This window comes from Equus quagga, chromosome 20 (genome assembly GCF_021613505.1).
Source record: "Equus quagga isolate Etosha38 chromosome 20, UCLA_HA_Equagga_1.0, whole genome shotgun sequence".
Lineage (NCBI taxonomy): Eukaryota > Metazoa > Chordata > Mammalia > Perissodactyla > Equidae > Equus > Equus quagga.
The window spans coordinates 30,617,047-30,638,846 of NC_060286.1; the positions used below are offsets into that span (position 1 = coordinate 30,617,047).

A 21,800-nucleotide genomic window follows, 5' to 3' on the forward strand; every position below is an offset into this window, starting at 1 on the left:
TACTTGGTGAAGGTGGTATCTTCGAGGTTTCTCCACAGTAAAGTTACTATTTTTCACATTCAAGACTCTATTCAATAGAAATGAGTCATCCTTATACAGCCTCTGGTGAGGTGTATATTCAGATCTTCGGGCCATTTTTAAAAATCAGGGGTTTTTCTCTTATTGCTTAGTTTTAAGAGTGTTTTTATATATCCTATACACAAGACCTTTATCAGATATATGACTTGAAACTATTTTTCAAAGTCTGTGGTTTATCGTTTTACTCACTTAAGAATGTCCTTTGCAGATTAAATGTTTTTAACTTGGATAAATTACAATTTATTCAAATTTGTTTCCTTTATGAACCATGCTTTTGGGATCATACTTTGTCAAACCCAAGATCAGGCAAATTTTCTCCTATGTCTTCTTCCGCAAGTTTTATAGTCTTAGATTTTACATTTAGGTCTATAATTCGCTTTGAATTAATCTTTGTAGAAGGTATGAGATATGTGTCTAGGTCAATTTTTTTTCATATGGATGTCCAATTGTTCCAGCATCATTCGTGGAAAAGATGATCCTTTCTGCACTGAATTGCCTTTGCAACTTTATCAAAAATGCATTGATTATATTTGTGCGAGTCTGTTTTTCTTCTGTTGTATTGATCTCTGTTCTATCCTTTCATCAACACCATTCTGTCTTGATTATTGCAGCTTCATAGTAAGTGGTGACATCAACTAGCATGAGGTGTTGAACTTTGTTTTTATTTTACAGAGTTGTTTTGGCTAGTCTAGTACCTTCGCTTTTCCATATAAATTTCAGAATCAGCTTGTTGAGGTCACCGAGGAAGCATGTAGTTGGGTCCTGTGTTTCATCTAATCTGACAATCTGTCTTTTAGTGTTTAGACCATTCACATGTAAAATGCATTGAAATCTACCTTCTTACTGGCTATTTCCAATGTGTTCCATCATTTCTTTGTCTCTTTTTTTACCCCCTTTCTTTCTGCCTACTCTTAGGTTCATTGAGTGTTTCTTAGGATTACATTGGATCACCTCCATAGACTTCTTATTTATATCAGTTTTTTAAAATGTTTAGTGGATGCCCTGGGCCTACAATATGCATCTCTACCTGCAGATGTACCACGCCACTTTATTGGGAGTGTGGGGAATTTACAACTGTATCTGCCCAGTGCTTTTCTACCCTGCTGCCTGGGAGAATCACCAGAGGAGATGTGAATAAAAATATTAATGCCCAAGCCCAATTCAAAACCAACTAAATCAAAATCTATGCGGGGGAGGGCCAGGCGTCAGTATTTTTCAAAAGCTCCCCAGGAGATTTTTAATAAGCAACCAGGTTGGGCTGCTAACCCCTAAAGATCGTGGGTTTCCAATTAGTGCTTATGTGTGACATGCAGCCTGGGGATGTGTTTGATTATGTCTGTTGTTGAAAAGGCAAAGGACCGGGCAGTGGTTACACCTGGCAGCCGTACCAGGGACTGAGTGCTATTGTCCTCCTACCTTTATGCTAACTGTCCACCCTCTGCAGGCTTTTGTAATTTCTGGTTTAGACTGTAATCACTAGAGGACAGCGATTATACAGTAGTACCCCCTTATTCGTGTGGAATATGTTCTAAGACCGCCAAAGGATGCCTGAAACCATGGATAGTACCGAACCCTGTATATACTATGTTTTTTCCTATACATACATACCTATGATAAAGTTTAATTTATGTTAAGCACAGTAAGAGATTAACAACAATAACTAATAATAAAATAGAATGATTGTAATATACTGTAATAAAAGTTACCGTAGATCTTAATAACCCCAGTATACAATTTTTTTTCTTATTAAATCAAGAACTTTCACCTTTTCACTTTAAGGAAGCACTTTCTGGCTTCTCTTTGGCCTATCCAAATTGCCAGCATCACTACTCTTGCACTTTGAGGCCATTATTAAGTAAAATAAGGGTTACTTGAACACAAGCAGTGCGACACCAAGACAGTGGATCTAATAACCTTGATGGCTACTAAGTGACTAACAGGCGGCTAGTATATACAGTGTGGATAACTGGACCAAAGGATGATTCACGTCCCTGGAGGGACAGAGCAGGATGGCACAAGATTTCATCACACTACTCAGAAGGGTGCAAAATTTAAAACCTATGAATTGTTTATTTCTGGAATTTTCCATTTAATATTTTCAGACCGTCGTTGACCGTGGCTAACTGAAACCGTGGGAAGCAAAACTGTGCACAGGGGCCCGGGAGGAGTGCACTACTGTATAAGGAATGTGTAAAAACATGTTTAATGTGATAAATAAATGAAAAGCATAGGATATATTGGAGTATATGAGGAAGCCGTTTGGTTTAAAACGAACTCAGCCTGACACTCTTTTTCCAAAAGGGCCTCATGTGGCCTTTTGAGCATGCATTATACATCTGCTTTAAACATTTATTATGTCCCAAAGATAAGATGCCCTTAAAGATAAGGATGTAACTTCCCCTCATATTGGCACTTCTTTAAGGATAATCATCTCTTCCTGGGAACTAAGGATTAATTACCGAATTGCTGTGCACACCTTCTGACCACTGACCTGCTGACCACCGACCTGCAGTGCCAGCTGAGCAGCTCGTGACAGTAGTAAAAGACATACTCCTGTCATATGTGACGTATGTTCTTTGTTCCAAGACAGTATATAACCACTCTGTAAACCCCACTTATTTGGTGCTCTTCCTTCCTTGAGGAAGGAGGGCCCCAGGCTATCGTCCTCAGGCCTGGCCCATTTTGATTTTCGATTTTTAGATTGATTATGGATTATTTGCATCAACAAATGAAAGTAGGTAAAAGAAATCAATTATTTATAGATTTAATCTAAGATCCCTCACTCCAACTGGTCAAGGAGGTACCAGGCAGAATAATCTACTTCCTCATTCTGAAACTCTTCAATTTTTATAAATAGTGGGGTCAACAATCCGAGTCTTTGACTGTAATTTAAGACCATGAATAATTTTCCAGAGCAAAATATCGGTGAAATCACTAACACTAAATCTGCCATCTTCCATAAGCAGCTTGATAGCATGGGCCCTAAGATAAACACAAAGTTTCAGTGGTTTGGCTTTTGTCAGAACACTAAGAAAATAATACCTTTAGAAATACGCTGTTTTTCATAGAATAAGGACTGGAAGCAACATTTATTGCATTTTAACTCATATTTTAAAGGTTAGAAAACTGAAGCTCAAACAGGTGTCTTGTTCAAGTTCACACAACTAGTTAAGACCGTGCAGCCCAAGGATTCTGATCAGTTGAGTCTTCATTCTATAACCTTTTCATGCTATCATAAGCCAAAACTTTAGAGTGGTTAGGATGATTATTCTGGATAACCCCAAGAGAATACAGTGGGGAAAGGACAACCTCTATATAAAATTTGAATATGGGTTTGTTCTCAAGTCAGGTCTCAAATTGCTCCCATTAGAAGCTTTGAAAATCTCCTTGTACTGTTATATTTTCAGTCCAATCCAGGTAGGCATTCTACATTAATTGACTATTCCAAGTAGTCAATAAAATCACCTCCAAGGGGAATCCATTTCCATAGTCTAGTTTGAAGACTACAAAAAGCACAACTGTGAATAGCTAGGATTATGTATAACTGTGAATAACAGAAAACCCAAAAGTTTAGTTTTCTCTATTGTGAAACTCTGACTCCAGGATGGAGTCTACTTAGTTGACTCCAGGGTTTATATGAAACTTCATAGTGTCAGGAACGCAGGCTCCTTCTAGTTTGCTACTGTGCTGAGCATTGCCTTCATGGCCAGGGCCACATCATCGTCTGAGATGGCTGCTCCAGGTCCTGCCATCTCATCCACTTTCCAGCCAACAGGAGGGAGGAAAGGGGAAAAGAAGGGCATATTCTCTCCTTTAAGGACACATTCCTAATATTGCATACATCTCTTCTATTTCACACATTAACCAGAATTTTATCATATATGCATCCTACTTGCAAAGGAGGATGAGAAACATAGTTTTGATTCCATATGGCCCAACTTAAAAATGGGAGTGCTATTACTATACAAGGGAAAATAGATATTGGCAGCACATAGTAGTCTCTGCTATAGTTTGTGAGAGAATCTTCTTTAGTGATCTATAAATGAAAACCAACATTCTCAATTGTCTGGAAAAGCAAGATTTGATTTTTATTGACCGCGCTGGGAGTCAATGGTGATGCTCCTTTTTGGAACAGGATGGTGTTAAGTACTTAGGGGGATTTTTTTTCCTGGGCCCCCTGAATTGTGCCTAAGACCCAAAATCAGAACAAAAAGTGATGGGTACCCACACTGTTATTTCTGAGAAATGCTTACTTGAAGACAGTCAGTGAGAGGCATCATTTCAGTAAAAAGTGTCCTACTCCACTACATTAGTTTACTAGAGCTGCTGTAGCAAATTACCACAACCTGGGATGTTTCAAACAACAAAAATTTATTCTCTCACAGCTCTGGAGACCAGAAGTCTGAAATCAGCATTATTGGGCCAAAATCAAGGTGTCTGAAGGGTCTCACTCCCTCTGTCGGCTCTAGAGGAGAATCCATTCCCTGCCTCTTCTGGCTTCCGGTGGCTACTGGCATTCCCTGGCTACTGACCATGTCACTCCAACCTCTGCTTTTATCCTCACGTTGCCTTTTCTTCTACTGTCTGTGGGATCTTCCTCTGCCTGTCTATTATAAGGACACTTGTGATTGTACTTAGGATCCACTCAGATAATCTAGGATAATCTCATCTCCAAATCCTCAATTTACCCACCTCTGCAAAGACCCTTTTTCCTTATAAGGTGACATTTACAGATTCCAGAGATCAGGGTCTGATATCATTCGGTGGGCATCATTCAGCCTACTACATCCACCAACAAGAAAATGTGAGTGGTTGGAGAAAAAGGAAGAAGTCACCTTTTGGTGGAGGGCATTTCTTATAAGCAGAAGCCATTCTCTGCCTCTCTGTCATCAGGAAGGGGAGAGCTGCTTCTCTTCCTGGAAACCAAGGGAGGCAGATCCCAAGAGAGTCATGCATTGGTGGATTTGGGGGTGCCTATGGAAAGGGGAATTTTGATTCCACTCCCTGGTTGAGTGTCTTTGTTAGTCAGCAGATCTTCTTGCCTACCCCTGTGATCCAGGCAGAGGGGAATGAATTAAGGAGACAAGGCACAATGAAGGACAGTCAGACAGAGAGAGGCCACTCCCTTCCCATGCACCCCTCCCATAGCTCTAGTTCCCAAAGTCCAGAGAAGAATCGCACACACACCTGCAAGTCCACAATCTGGAGTCTCATGGAGTCTCAGTGTCACACTCTGGCTGGGTATTGCTAAAGCAGGAGCCAAACAGCCAGGCGCACTGAAGCAGTGGGGAGTGACGCAGCCAGACGGGGTTCATTTGGAGTCAAATCTTGCATTGTTACCAACAACTGGGGAAGCTGCTTGGGACTGAGCTTCCATCAGAAGGGCATAGTGGACCCACCATTCCTCCATATAGACAAAGAGCTGGAGAACAGTTTTGACCACCCATAGAGAGATAAGGAAAGACATCATGTCAAATAAGGAACCAGGTCTGTCTTATTCCACTTTCCTCTCCACCTCAGCATCAGAGGAACCAGTGCAAGGACGTAGGGGGTGGTATGTAAAAGTCGATCTATCACCTCCAATACCAGCCACAGAGCCCACTAGTCTAGGCATTGCTGGGAGAGGGGAAGAGAAGAGCTTTAAATCCAACATAAGGTTAAAATTTTTTAAGGCTGAGTCTTAAAAACTGAAATTGACTTTTAATTGCTGAAAATGACAAAAAGCTAAAGAATCAGGCTGAAGTATCCTTAAGATACATGGCCACCCAGTGAGGAGGGGACTTTATTAGACCGCACTTGAAAACAGTGACTGGGAATAATGAAAATGTTCCCTGTTTTTCCTCTAAATGAATTGAACCTCCCCAACAAACCAATTTTGTCCTTTAATCAAAATCACATGAGAGAATCAGCCTGTGCAAATCTGAGTGGATCCTTGTCTAGTTCTTCTTTTTTCCCTGTGGAAGCAGGGGAACCAATAAGCAAGTGATTCGCAAACTTCAGTCTTTCAAATGCCATCGACACGACTTTTGCCGTGTTTTCACACCACTCGTACTATCGCTTTATAGTTTTCCTTTGCATTTACTTACTTTTTAAATTAAACATATTTTTTAAAGAAAGCTATCCTCAGTTGTAATTGGAAGAACAGTAATAATTGCCATAAATAAGCACAACAAAGACCAAAAGGATGCCCTCAAATACTGTGGCCTGAGTCTGAGCTTCAACCTTAGTTAGAAAGATTAGCATCTTCCAGAGGTGCTAAAGCCACACTAGTATCAAATTCAGACTTGCTTCTTGATGTAATTAGGAGTGAAAAAAATTGCAAAGTGAATACCTTTCTCACAGGCAAATTAAAGTTTGTTTAATGCTGTGACTGAGCAATATGAAATGCCAAAACCTCGAATGACAGGAAGCTTATTCTGGAGTATAAATACACTGCCAGTACCTACCTGCCTCCAACATCTTGCTAAGCAGCTTTTACAACTACATGGGAATTTACACTGCAAGGTGATGTATTAAAGGATAAGTCTTAAAATTTTACAGCACAAAATGCCACAAATAGGTATTAAATGCTCTATCAGTTAGGACTTGTTTGTTGCAAGTGACAGCAAATAATTTATTGGCTCATATAACTGGAGGCCCAGTTCAAATATCTCAACGAGAGCTGTATTTGGGGGCTCAAATAATGTCTTCAGGATGTTATTTCTTTCTCTCTCCCTCCCTCTCTCTCCTCTCTCTCTCTCCACTGGACATATGCTTTCCACGTGGAGCAAGATAGTTATCGTCAGCCCAGAATTCTCGCTCCCAGCTTAGCAGACCCAGCAGAGTCAATGCCAATAGCTCCAGCATCTAAGTCCCAGTGAGGATGCTAACAGATGGGATGCTGACTAGGGTTCCACGCTTACCTTTGAATCAATCGCTGAAGCTAGCTGGCTGGATGTATTCTGGCCAGGCCAGGATCACATTCCTCCTTCCTGTGATAATGGAGGGGCAGGAGAAGAGTGGGGACTGGGAAAGAGGGAAGACTGAGACAACATCACCCAAAGGACAATGGATGCATTTTCCACAGGAAGAAAAGGGAAACAATGCTGGGCAGACAAAAACAACAGGTGTCCAAAACAAATGGCTTCTCTGTGCTAGGCACATTCGCTTTGAAAAGAAGCTAAAAGGACACTTAATAAAATTTAAAAATACAAAGAGTAAGTGTGTATTGAAAGGCTACTATCTCCAGGGTAGCAGACACTGTCAGTGCTCAGCTCTCACCACTTCCTTGCATGCCAATCCCAATGTCAACAGTCAGCACCTGCACCTTATACCCTTCTCTGAACACTGAAATCCGCCTTACCTGCCCATGGGGAATTAACCACCCACCCCCAGCAGCCCTTAGACAAGGACTGGTGGGAGGCAGTGGATAAATACCCCAGCTCCCCCACCCTCAGGTAGGGTAACTCTGAGGTGTTCTGTACTATTTCCCAGAGTTCCCTGGAGGAATTGAGCTGCAGTTGTCCACTTGCTTGTTGGCACCCCTTTATGGCTTCCTTTTTTCCTCTGTCTCATTTATGTACTCCCCTACTGGTATTTACTGGGATGACCTCCTGAATAAACCACTTGCACTTGAATCCTTTTCTAAGGATTTGCTTCTGGGGAATCCAAACTATGGCAAGCAGTCACTGTGGAAAGCTATTTACTTGCATTACCTCTTGTCATTCTCACAACAATCACATGAAGTAGACACTATTATGATGTCATTTTACAGATGAAGAAATGCGGTCCTTGGTCAAGGTCACACAGCTAGGAAACAGCAGAACCAGGATTCAAAAAGTAGATTCCAACACATTTAATGGCTATTCTGTGTTATCTGACACTTCACAATATCCCTGCAGAAGTCTGTCGTCCGGTGCGTCTGTTCAAAGCAGGCAAAACCCAGAGGACCATTGAAAGGATTGTAAATGAACTGGAGAAGCGATGATTGTGTCCTGTATAATCTGAGGGGGAAATGTGAGCTGAAGAGCGATGGGTCTTTTGCTAGCAGATGTTCATTAATATTGAACTAACATTCGGCAATTTTCAGTTACAGGAAATCAGTAATGTTGTTCTTTTCTGCCATCCTTGAAAAAGACAAGCTGCCCCTTCTGAGGGATAATTCTGTGGTATAAAAATGTTCCTAAAGTCAATGTGAGTGACAATCTCTCTGGATTATGGTAAAGTAATCATTTCCAGGTTAGGAGAAAAACTGGGTTCAACTGGGCTCTATTTCATTTTGGAAGAATAACATATGTTGACCTTTTAAAAAAAAATATGACTTTAAAATACTCATACTCACATCTATCTCAGAAAGCTTAGGTACAGGTTTGACAAAGGACTTAAGCAAATTCTCATTTACCCTTTCCATTTTACACATCCATGATTGTACAGGAAAACAATTTTTCCATTATTTTATGTAGTCCATGCATAAAAGAGTGAACATGAATTGTGAAATGTCACTGAGATAATTATCTCACTGCCTATTTCCTGATTTAGTGAAAAGGGCACTAAATCAGAAATCAGAAAGCTGAATTGTATGGGCTAATTATCTTCTTTGGGCTCCAGTAGTCTTTTCTGTAAGATGAGCATTTTAGCTTAGTGATCACTGATGTCCTTCACGCCTCCAAATTCTCTGACACACAAGGGGAAATATTTGTTTACTATTAGCCTTGCTTAAAAAGTAAATTAAGGAGACTCAGAGCATCATTTATTCTACCTTGTCTGTTTATTTTACATAAGCATCCACTCTGCATATTATAAATGACACAGAAGAAGTCTTTCTGTGTCCAGCCCACCACCAAAGTTTCTAGACTGTGCCCTCACTGTGGAAAATGTCTGCTGTATTTACTTCTTGACTCACAACATTTTTCTTTAATCTGAGGTTGCCTATGGGTATAAACTTCAGTGGACACAATGTTACATAATGAGAGCTGTTTTCATGATGTATTTGCATTCTGTTGGACAATTTAGAGTTTGTTTAAAAAGATGAAACACAAATACTGAATAATTGTTTTCAGACAAGGAAGTGGAAGAACTCAAAGAGGGTAAGAAAGATCATATATTTGAGCCAAATGAAGTCTGAGATTGCACAGGTCTGAGGGGTCAGGAAACCCCTCACCTTCATTGTCTAAGCTTACTTGCTCAAACATTCTAAAGAAATAATTAATGCAGTCTAATGTTAAATGTTTCCAATGGTGTTCTCCAAATGCTTTAAATTGTTAGGTCAATCCAAATGATATTGTCTATATTTGATCACTTTTGATTTATAAAATAGTAATTTCATGTCATTCAGCCTAATAATTTAAAGTGTTTGAGGAGTACATCCTAAAAGACAAAGAACTAAAGTGCAACTGGGGTGGAGACTGAATCCCTTAGAAAAACTAGGTAAGGCATCAACAAAGGATGGCTTTCATTGGAGGCCTACAAAAATCAGCTGTGTTTTTTTTTCTTTGATTTGTATGTGGCAGATTATAAATCACAGATACACTTAGAAGAGCTTCATTGCAACTTCCCAGAAATCGATTGTTAAAACTCCAAACTCTATTTTTTATTTATTTTATTTTATTTTTTACTTATTTTCATTTATTTATTTTTTTTGGTGAAGAAGATTGTCCCTGAGCTAACATCTGTTGCCAATCTTCCTCTTTCTGCTTCAGGAAGATTGGCCCTGAGCTAACATCTGTGCCCATCTTCCTCTGCTTTATATGTGGGATGCTGCCACAACATGGCTTGATAAGCAGTATGTAGGTCCATGCTCAGGATCCTAATCCACGAACCCAGGGCTGCCAAAGCAGAGTGCGCAAACTTAACTGCTACGCCACCAGGCTGGCCCCCAAACTCTATTTTTTAAGTGAAACAAATATTAGGAGGATAGACTGACACTTTGTTTAGTTTTTTGTTTTGCTTTGTTTTTAACAATGAAGCCACTTGTAAACAGAGAATACATTAGGTGGAGATTATCAAACCTTTAGCTTGAGCATCGTCCCTGATGTATTGTGGCAACAGATTGGCAGCGGAAGAATAGATTAAATGCTCTTTCTAAGCTATGGGGACAGGTTACCTAGTAACCGCAGAATGATTACGCTCTGTTCACAGAGACTTGTTCTCTTAATTGGACGAAAAGATTTAAAAATCACAGCTGGAGAGAAAGTGGAGCGAAGGAGGACTATGAGAGTTACCAGTGGGCCTGATATTTGCAATTCTAGCAGCCTTTGCTAAAGGGTCACAAGAGGAGTGAATCTGTTGTTAGTAAGAGACCAGCTAAGCTATCTACATAATCATAATTTTGTGTTCTTTCCAATTGTAGGAGAAATGAAAATAAAGTGTGGAATGGCGCACATTTAAAAGTGCAGTGCAAACTGCGTGGTTTTGTAGTTCTGACAAAGATCATTCTCTATGGACAAGATTATATTTGTGGTCAGATATCAGAGTTCTATTCCTTAAGAGAACTCCAAATGGTCATTCGGGGTCAGTATATCCTGTTTTCACTCTCTCTTATCCATCTGTTAGGCATATATTGCTTTAGAGAATTATGGTCGTTCCTGTTCTCCATCTCTAACAATAAAATTAAGAAAAATCAAGTTATAGGTTGACAATGATGAAGATTTTCGATCTATTAAGGACCTGTAGATAATACAATAATTTTTTCCTGTGCTCAAAAAAGAACTTACGATATACGTCAACAACAATGGGAAAGCTCTATCTTGGAGTCACTTTTAAAAATGTTTTTCAGTTGCACCTTACACTCCTTGAATAAGATGTGTAAGTTAACGCTGCCTCAGCTTGGCTGCTCTCCATACAGGGATGCAGCTTAAAACTTTCCTAAAGCCCCCTCTAGTGACAAACAGCAAATTAATCCATTACTTCATAACATGCTAATATGTCCATGCTCCAAGTTCTGTTTGCTCAGTGAGTTATTAGATGAACCAATAGCTACAGTATTTTGATTGGAGAATAACTGAGGGGTAGTCAATAACTCAAATTCTCAAGCATTCTTCAGTCACCAAAACCTAAGGGATTTTGTTTTGAGACTGAGTTCAACACAAAGTGCACACACATCATTTAATTCTATTTCTTTTATTCTGCCCTGGTAGGTATTGCTTAAAAAATATTTCCTAAATGGGTTTCTTTTTTGTCTTTCAGGAACTTTAAAAATTAAAATATGTTCATAATAACTTGAATGGAAAAAGATTACCTTGGCCTTTTACCTCTTATTACCTTTACTGCATTTACTGGATAATTTTCATTGATGGTGATAAGCATGTCCAAACAGATCAACATGAATTCCAGGAATCCTCTGAATTATGAAACTAAGGGTTATCTATCAATATATACATTAAATGTATATATAATAATATAATATATTTTAAAATAATAATAAAATGCAATAAATAAACCATTTATTATACGTATTAGACTATATATTATGGTATGTATAATATATAGTTTATTTTATTTATATCTACATTTCCAAAGCACTCAGGGCTCATTCAATAAAGTATAGGTCCAACTGAGCCACTAAAATAAGAGTAGAATAAAAAAAACCACCTGCCTAATAAAGGGAATTAAAGAGATAAACAGAAAAGTAGGTTATGAATAATTATTGCAACTGAACAAAACTCTTAGTTTTGAGCTTCCTGTTAGCTAAGACAAAAAGAGAAACCCAATAAGTAAAGTATGACAATTCATTAGAGAAAAGAAAGCTTTTCCTTCTACAATACACATATACAAATTTCTAGATATCAATAACAATATACCATTGGAATAATCGGAATAATTTCTTAACAATGTGAAATTCATATTTAAATATTCAACAAAAGGTCTTCAAGAATGCCTACTCTTGAAGGCCATTGCAGCTGGTGGTGATTCCCACAATGGAGTGGTGTTCCTGGGAGCCACTTCCACAATAAGCCCATACTAGCTGCCTGCATCTGTCTATGATCATGAACTGTCTTCTGGGAATGGCAACCAGAAAGCATCTTCTCTCTCTTGTTATATACACAGAGTGAAAGCCAATGACAAATTAAACTGCACTTATGATAATATGTTCACCACTAAAATTGAAGAGAAAAAGACCCTATTGTGAATTTCTTGAAAGAATTGGAACAAAATACTTAAAAGAGAAATAATGAAATGAGAATGGCTTCAAGTGAAGTTGGATACCAAGCAACGTTGTTTCCAGAACACTCTCCCATTTTGCTGTCTTCTCCCAATCTTGGAGACACTTTCCTATTTCAAAGCAAAATCTACTTTTCGTCCTAAAATCTACTTTCAAAAAAGGAGTTAGCATCACCTTTGTGTGAATCGAGTCACTGTGTTACCTCTCCCAGGGGTGTTTGCCCTTTAAGCTTTAGCTCTAATTTAATTTAACAAATGCTTATTGGAGGCCTATTATATACAAGGTATTTTCCAGTAGTAGAATAAAAGGCTTCATGTTCTTAGATAGGGATTTCAAGCATTAGTGAGTAGGTAGACAAGAGAATTTTTGTTCTCTGAGTAACATCTGACTCTCTGCTCCTGTATCCTTCTAAATGACCTTTGGTGTTGGGGCTACAGAGCCATCCAACACCCTTCCACATTCCTTAGATTTTGAATCTAGTTATCTCCGTATCCTAGAGTCTTAGAGAACCAGGAGTTCAGGTGTTAGCTATAACTGGATTTCTGGCTTATTCCCCTTTCCTTGTTATAGGATTCCTGACTTACTCCCTTATGCCTGAATTCCCTGATATCTCAGCTCTTCTGAAACAGGAGTTTTAGAAGAGATAAAACTATTAATTGTTGAATAACTCGTTGGCGCTGTAAACATTAAACCTTGGTGCTACAAAGTTAGCATTTTTACATTTTAGAGAAGAGGGACCTGAAGCTCAGAGAGGTAAGATGAAGCTGCCAAGTGGCAGAAATCTCACAATTAAGTTCCACATATCTGGCGCCAAGGCCAGTACTCTTTCCATTACAGAAGAGGTTCTCAATGCGGGGTTGCGATTCTTCTCCTCAAGGGACATTTGGCAATGGCTGGATTGTCACAACCTGGGAGTAGGGTGGGTGGGTTGCTACTGGCATGTCGTGGGTAGAGGCCAGGAATGCTGCTGAACATCTTACAATGCACAGGGGACAGGTCTCTCCCCCACAACAAAGAATTATGCATCCAGCCCAAAATGTCAGTAGTGCCGCTGATGAGGAGCGCTACAATACAGTATGCTTCCTTCCCTATTCTCATCTTACTTCCAAGAATTCAAAGGTAACTCCTTCAAAATTAAACAAATTGTAGAAAGCCACTGATCAATCAACGCCTCGTTCATGTTGCAACTCTCTTCCACCGTAAACGAAAACAGATTGGAGCCCTCATGCAAAAAAGGGCTGGAGAGTGGGGAGAAAAGGGAGGAAGCTCAGTAAGCAAAGGAAATGCAAACTGATGATTGAGGTTAAGAATTAAGATGTAAATATGTAGACGCTATTCATCCCCAGGACTTTCACTAGTCCAAATGTTCACGGACTGCTTTGAAATTTAATTATTTGGAACTGGTTAAATGTTACCCTGACCTCAACCAACATTTGCGTTTGACTTTTTCCCGGGACCCAAGGGACGTGGATGCCAGATGAGACCACCTTCTCTCCCCGCTCTTCCCGCAGAGACAAGGCCTGCCTGGTGCTAGTGACTTGGTTCCTGACAAGAGGCCGCTCTGTGGATGACTGGCAGGATCCCAGAGCCATATACTGGGGCTTGGGGCGCTTTCCCCTCCCGTCCCTGCGTTCACAGGATCGCCTCTCTCCGGGTACCGCCGTGGGCGGGGCTTCGGGAGCGCACGTCCCTGCGCCTTGACGTCACAATCCCGACACCGCCCAACGGCCCTTAGCAACCGGCCTGGTCGCGGTCTCCAGCCGCGGCCGCCCGCAGCCGGCTGTTCTTTATCTATCCTCTGCTGCCGGGGCTGGCCTGGCCCGGGGAAGGACCGAAGGGGACCCAGCGTGTCCCCACAGCGGCTGCAAGAGGAGCTAAGCATGGATGGCAGCCGGAGAGGTAAAGGGCAGCTCTCGCGGGTGACCGGCGCCTCGCGCCTCGCTCCCGCCCGCGGTCCCGGCCTCGGGTCTGGGTCCGGGTCCGGGCTGCGCGGGTCGAGGCCGCACCCTGGGCGCTCCCGGTCCCCTGCTTGGTCGTCGGTGTTGACCTGAGTGTTGCCTCGATCTGCCCAGGCCCCGCGCACAGGAGGAGACCCTGCTTGCCGGGTTCTCAGGTCCGCTCCTTGCTCTAAATGTGTCGCCATGACTCCGGCAAGCCTGGTTCCCTGAACCCGGAGTCGTGCAGTCTGTTAACCTTGATGGCTCCGAGGCGGACGAACTAGTTTGGTCTTTGGAGTCAAACCTTCCTGGGCCCCAAATCAAGCGCTGCTGCTCTCCACAGGGGCGACGCTCAATTTCGTCATCTCTTGAACGCGGGCTAAAACATTCCATGTCCTAGAGTTGTTGAGGATTAAACGCAGATAATACAGATAAAGCTCTTGGCACATTTTAAGTACTCCGTAAACACGAAATCTTCCTTTCTGTAGCAAACTCCCTCCCCCCAAAACTGTTGAGTAACCCAAGGATTCTCTAATGTGAATAGGAATCCCCTTAAAATGCAGGTTATGATTCAGTAGGTCTGGTGGGGGCTGAGATTTTACATTTCTAATAAGCTTCCAAATTTTGCAGTGTTGCTAGCTACAGTTTTAGTAGCAAAGGACTAATCCGTAATCGCTATATACACCTGCCCTTGACTGAATACTCGGAGTCGAGTGGACATCATGGTGGAACAGCTGGGGTCATATAACTTTAAATCTCTAGGAATCAGCCCAGCCCAAATAATTTGAATCGTCACCCTCTCTGAGCAAGTAGCATTCTTTCCTCAAGCCAAATAAGGCACTCTCCAGACCCGACCCTCCCCATTCAGTGTTCTTATCTATTTTTAAAAGTACCTTTAAAGCAAGCTGCTAGATGGTTCCTTGCAATAAGCCTTGCTTTGAATATGAGTGTGCCTTTATTATGTAATCATTGATCAAAACGGGTGCTGTTCTGAATGTAGGAGAGAACTATCCATTGATTAGCAAACTATATTCTGACACTTTACCAACCTAAGTTCCAGAAAAAGCAAACCAACATGCTTTTATGGTTTTCAGGAATTTTACAACATAAACTAACATTAAGCCCTTGCTGTGTGTCAGAAACTATTCCTAAATTATCTCATTATTTAACCTACAACAACATCTTGTTAGATAGGTATTATCCTTATTTCACAGTGAATAAGAGATCATAAATTACTTGCCAAGGTCATGGTAAGTGACGGAACAGGCTTTGAATCCAGGTGAGGAATGTGAAACCCTAGAGCCATTGTTTTTAATGACATGGGAAAGGATATATGTCAAATTTAGACTGTAATAGAATTAGTATGTTCTCAGTATTTGTTTATTGAAGTATTTTTAAAGTTAGGTACATGTCAAAATGTGAGAAGTTTATATTTTTATAATTTACCCACTTTAACTTCATAATATATGGTATCACACACTGTTAGTGATTTTGAATTTTTACAACAAATGTAATATTCAACAAATATCTGGAACAGTCAGATCTCATGTACCATAATTATTATTAATAGGAAAACATATGTAATTTTAGCCAAAGCTAAAATATTTAATTTTAATTGAAAATATTGCACTTTCTAAATTTCTTTTATTGCATTAAGAAGTTACCTTTGATTTCAGGGCACAAAATATTGACACCTAAAGTAAAAAAAATTCTCTTCTGTAATCACGTTTCTAGACATTCTTTTGTACGGCAGACCTTCTGTGTGGTGGTGTCATAGAAAGAGCACTAGCTGAAAAACAGTAAATCTTGCTTGTAGTCTTTGTTTGCTGGGAACTAGGTAATCTTCAGCAAGTCACTTTGCTTCTCTGGGCCTTGGTTATTTGTAAAACAGTGGGCTTGCACTAGATAATCTACATGTAAGCTCTTCTTTCCAGCTTCCCAAGGGGGAAAGGGAAGAAAAGATTGAGAATAACGAACTGCCATCTGCTCTATTATCAGTGACCTTTGGGGAGAAAAGGAGAGAAGACAACTTATTAGTATAGATACCTGAAAGTAGATTGAAAAATATTTTTTTTTTAATCTATTGGTCCAATAGAAACACTTATCAGTGGCATCAGATTCCCAGACATCTGGTTTTCCTGGGAAACTTTGCCACGAGAAACCTTCACCTTTCCTCCCCAGAGTCTTCTGGCTATCTTAGTGAAATCACACTGTGTAGGGAACTGGTCTGCTCACACATACTGATAAATTTCAATACCCTAGCAGCACCTTCAATCTCATGGACAGGTTTTCAGCCAGTGGCCAGGAGCACATGTCTTGGAGAGAATGGGGGTCGTGAGGTAACAAGAAGCCTGTAGCACATATTAACCCTGTCATAAGGTCATGGGATCATGGCACACAAACCTCTGGATAGGAGGAGGGCCTTACCTGGCCTTGTGATCACCTCTTAACACTCTGGTCACTCACTGAGGGGCTGCATTCTGGGTTCATGGTTGGAGGTAGAGTACCACCATATCTCCTTAAACCTGCAATGCTGACCCACCATTCAGTGGCAAGAAACAGTAGGTGAGCTCCTTCCTCCTATAGCGTTATTCCAGGGCCCTCTACTGATAAAGGAGAATTGTTTAGAGGGATTTTTATTGTTGAAGAGCATGTATTGAAGGGTGAATTTGGAGCTGAGAGGCGATAATTTGATAACTAGCACAGTCTACCACTTTGGCTCCTCAGCTTCCATCTGCATGCACCCTGGTACACACATTTGAGCTTCCTTACAAGAATAAAACAACTCTATATTTCTGCCTAACAAGATACAGCTATTCTGCTTAAAAGTAAACAATCTCACTTTTAGAATAGCAGCGCAAGAGACGCCACTCCTCTGTGAAAGAGGCATAACTGGTGAAATTTTTTTTTTTTAAAGAATTTATTTTTCCTTTTTCTCCCCAACCCCCCCCCCCCCCCCCGGTATATAGTTGTGCGTTTTTACTTGTGGGTCCTTCTACCTGTGGCATGTGGGACGCCACCTCAGCATGGCCTGATGAGCAGTGCCATGTCTGCGCCCAGTATCCGAACTGGCGAAACCCTGGGCCACTGAAGCAGAGCGCATGAACTTAATCACTCAGCCATGGGGCTGGCCCCTGAAATTTTTTTTTTTAAACACACATAAGCATTTAAAGTCTCTGGAAATTACCATAAGGGCATTCAGTGAATGATGAAATATTTATATGAGAACATCTACTGAAACTTGGTAATAACAGCAAGAGTCTGTGGCGCTTGAGCCAGAGTCCACTCCTTCCCTCATTGCCACCCCAGCTCAGTTTGACAGAAGCTACACTCTGGGCAGATATGATCACGAAGGTGGGATTCTCCCTCATTTTTAGCTCCCAAAGGATGTCATAGCTGACCAGGAGGGGCAGGCCAGCATTGTTTCTCATCCCCTCTACTCAGGTTTACAGAGGCTGAATTCCTGATAAGTGTGGTTCAGAGGTCAGGGGCTCTCTTCCTTGACACAGCCTTATAGGGCAGAGGCTTTATCTGAGGCGTGGCAGTGCTAGAATACTGAGGTCCAGCTTGCCCTCTCCCCAGCTCATTAGTAGGATAGAGGTTTCACACTGGAAGAGGCAAGCTGAGTAAACCAGGGGCTACTACCCCCACCCAGGGGCCAGAGCAGTGCTCAGATATTTTACCTGTGTGAAGAAGCAGTATGAGAAGAAAGAACTCCAACCTCTCCCCAAAGGCACTGACTTAATTTGAAACAAGTGTGGGAAAGTTCAAGCCTAAGGGTGTTCTTGAAAACAATGGAGATGTTAGTGGTAAGCTATTAAGAAGAGACTGATGACTCTCAGAACAGCAAGCTAAGCCAGAGGCCAGCTAGTTTATCAGAGAGAGCCAGGGAAAGAGACAGCTAATAATAATGACCTCTTGGGGGTCATAAGAAACTTCCAAATTTGGCCTCAAAAATTACCCCTGCCTGAATTTAATTGGACCAGACTATGGAGCAACATAGGCCCCAAGTCATTGTGGAAAACAGTAAAGCAATTAGTGGAGCCTAATAGTGGTGTGATAGCAAGTGATGCAGACAGCTCAACAGAGACATCAATGAAAACGACAGGCCCCACTAAAACCAGTCCTCCCAAGGTGGCTGTGCACATGCCTGAAGCTACACCCCCTGAGGCCTGACATTAGGGGCTTCACACTATAAGGGGAAGGGATGTCATTAAATTGTTTAGCCAAGTCACTAAATAAAATAAACAAGCAATCAGCAGTGAAAATAAGCCCAGGAGAGGAAGGAAAGAACTCCTTATCCAGAGTTGTTAGAATGTATTACCTAAAACATCCAGTTTTCAATGACAAAAATCATGTCATGCAAAGAAACAGGAAATTGTGACTCATACACAGGAAACAAAGCAGGTACCAGAAACTGCCTATGAGAGGGCCCAATGAATTATCTGTTTCTTCCTTCAATTCTGTCTATGTTAACAGATTTAACAAAGACTTCAAAGCAGCCATTATAAATATGTTCAAAGAACAGAAACCACACTTAAGAAGCTATGGCAATAGTGTCGCCTCAAATGGAGAATATTTTTAAAGAGAAATTATGAAAAAGAACCAAGTGGAAATTCTGGAATGAAAAATTCTTAACCGGTAGATTGGAATTGGCAGAAGAAAGAATCAGCAAATTTCAAAAGAGATTGATAAAGATTACATAATCTGAAAAACAGAATAAAGAAAAGTGAACAGAGACTCAGAGAAATGTGAGATACCATTAAGCACAGCAATGTATATGTAATGGGAGTATTGAAAGGAAAGAAGAGACAGAGCAGAAAAAAATTTCAAATAATGGCTAAAAACTTCTGAAATATGCTGAGTAACACTAATCACATCAAAGCAGCACAGTGAACTACAAGTTTAACAAACACAGAGATCCCCACACAGACACATCTTAGTAAAAAGACAAAAAGAAAATCTTGAAAACAGAAAGAAAATATGACATCATGTAACAGGAAGCGAGGTTTGCTGACTTCTGATCAGAAGCAATGGAGGCCAGAAGACAGTGGGACAACATTTTCAAAGTGCTGAAAGGAAAAAAACTGTCAAACAAGAATTTTATTTCCAGCAAAACTATCTTTCAAAAATGAAAGCAAAAGCAAAACATTCCCAGATAAGCAAAAGCTGAGAGAATTCATTTCCAGCATACTCACCTTACCAAAAAATGCAAAAGGAAGGGCAATTTGAATCCACATGGAGGAACAATAGCCAGCCCTGATGGCCTGGTGGTTAAAGTTTGGCGCTCCTGCTTTGGTGGCTCAGGTTCGTGTCCCAGTCAGGGAACCACGACCCCCGTCTGTCAGTTGCCATGCTGTAGTGGCGGCGGCTCACAGAACAGCTAGGACTGCTTAGAACTAGCATGTACAGCCATGGACTGGGGCTTTGGGGAGGAGGAAAACTAAAGGAACTTTAAAAAACACAAACAGCATAGTAAAAGTAATTCTAAAAGACAATATAAATGTGTGTTTCCTCTCCGTTTCTCTATGAAAGTGTTCTTAAATTAATTTACACAACTCTGACTGTATTAGAAACCCCTGAATTGTGCACTTAAATGGGTGAATTGTATGGTATGTGAATTATATGCCACCAAAGCTGTTTTTTTAAAGTGAACGTGTTCTGACCATTCTCTACACAGTCCCAACAGCCACGACGATTGTTTTATTTGTCAAAGGCTTTATGAATTATCCCTCAAATTTAATCACAGTCCCCCTCAATATTCTGTTATCTGATGAGTAAATTGGGGATACACTATTTATATTTTGCATGTTAAATTCCATCAAACCTTGTAACTCAGCCTTCTTATTGTGGAGGTTACCCCTCAAAGCACAATCACTTTTTGGAGAGAGAAATTATTCTGTTATGAGGTATATATCTAATTTTCTAACAGTCCATCTGGTCTTGAAGATGAGACACTGCCTTTAGGGGAGATGGTTTTCCTTTACTAGAAGTGCTTTTAATTATAGGCTGTTTAGATAGCACCCAAGCAAGAGCGTAAGTGGGTGGGACTAGGTGAGCCTGAAGACATCTTTTAAACATTAAATTCTGATTCTCACACACACACACACACACATATTATACATAGTAACATATAATTTCTATTTTACTCAATTACTTCATGTGAAGATTAGTTTCTTAAAATTATTTTTAAGGATAGACTAGCCTATGATTAACTGAAATAGTTAATACATATATATAGACTCAAAATCTCAGTTCTATTCTATGTCAAAATCATTTAAAAATCCAGTAGGTCAGTGGCGTACAGAATGAAATCAGCGTATATCAAATAACAGAATTGATTTATTTATCATTTTACCCAGTGAAGCTAACATCTCAAGGTACAACTCTTTTGAAAATAACTTATGTTCTTAAAAAAGAAAACATTTTATCTATGGCTGCAGAATTTTTGTCTGATATATCATTGCTGGTTATTAATGTGATTGAATAAAATTTTAAATGACTGGTAATTAAAGATAAATTTAATATTTTTCAAATCTTCAATATTATTGTCTTTGTGAAAGCTGTGTTTCATTTATCCTAATTCATATTATTCTGTTAAAAGCCAGGGCAACCTCTGTCCTTCTCAGATGTAGTCCACCAGATCTATTTAAAGGACACTTGAGCACCAAAAGTAATGGTAAGTGAGGCCCTTAAAATGATAAAAGATTGTTTCTTAAAGGATGACAAAGTGTCTGTTTTCTTTATTTATAAATTATATAATATAGTGAAAAACATTACTTCATTTAACCAATATTTGAACTTCATATTATTAGCTAATTTAGGAGTCCGTCATTCCAAACTGCTGTCATGCCCTGGATGCAGACCAGCCCCTCCCTGCTGCAGCTCCAGCCCAGCTGTGCTCCTCACCTCAGGCCTGCCACCCAGCTTCAGGCATGCCTGCCTTGTTAAAGTGGAGACCAACGCCTTGTTAAAAACAGAAGCTCTGGGGCCGCCCCAGTGGTGTAGCTGTTAAGTGTGCACATTCTGCTTTGGCGGCCCTGGGTTCGCCAGTTCAGATCCCAGGTGTGGACATGGCACTGCTTGGCAAGCCATGCTGTGGCAGGCATCCCACATATAAAGTTGAGGAAGACAGGCATGGATGTTAGCTCAGGGCAAGTCTTCCTCAGAAAAAAAAAAAAAAAAAACTCTGAAAAAGAAAAGCTGTGTAGAGAAAAAGAGCACTGGAAAAATGCATTTTGTATCAGAACACGTCTCTTATCCAGCTGGGGTTCTAGATCCCAGGAAAGGGGAATCTCTGTTTTCTATGATGTTTTCACATTTTTAAGCCTTTAAAGTAAAATTTTAATGTGAATTTGAAATGTATCTTTATAATTAGAGCTTAAAAGTTTTAAGTCTGTGTTTTTAGGCGAAATAATCGAAAGTCTTTTCTTCCTTAGTTACATGAAAAATCTTTGGTACTAGTTCCTTCAACTGTGAAGGAAGGATCACATTTTCAGTTACCTCACTTATTTCCTTGTAATAAAGTATATATGCACAGAGCCAGAATCCTAAACTTTGAAAAATAAGTTTTAACTAAAAATTTAAAACGAGATTTTAAGTATATATACATAGAAAAGCAAGATACATAGAAAGAACAGTATGTA

The 21,800-nt window shown here is 40.3% G+C and overlaps 1 protein-coding gene across 2 annotated transcripts in view; it reads left to right on the forward strand.

The window, feature by feature from the left end:
- The first annotated feature begins 13,958 nt into the window (after positions 1-13,958).
- The window catches only part of SPATA7 (spermatogenesis associated 7), a 32,213-nt gene continuing 24,371 nt past the window's right edge, over positions 13,959-21,800 (forward strand). For both annotated transcript variants that reach the window (XM_046647671.1, XM_046647672.1), the window contains exons 1-2: positions 13,959-14,116; positions 20,759-20,833. In XM_046647671.1, the coding sequence (XP_046503627.1) occupies positions 14,098-14,116; positions 20,759-20,833 (94 nt within the window). In that variant the 5' untranslated portion in view covers positions 13,959-14,097. The remainder of the gene's footprint in view (positions 14,117-20,758; positions 20,834-21,800) is intronic.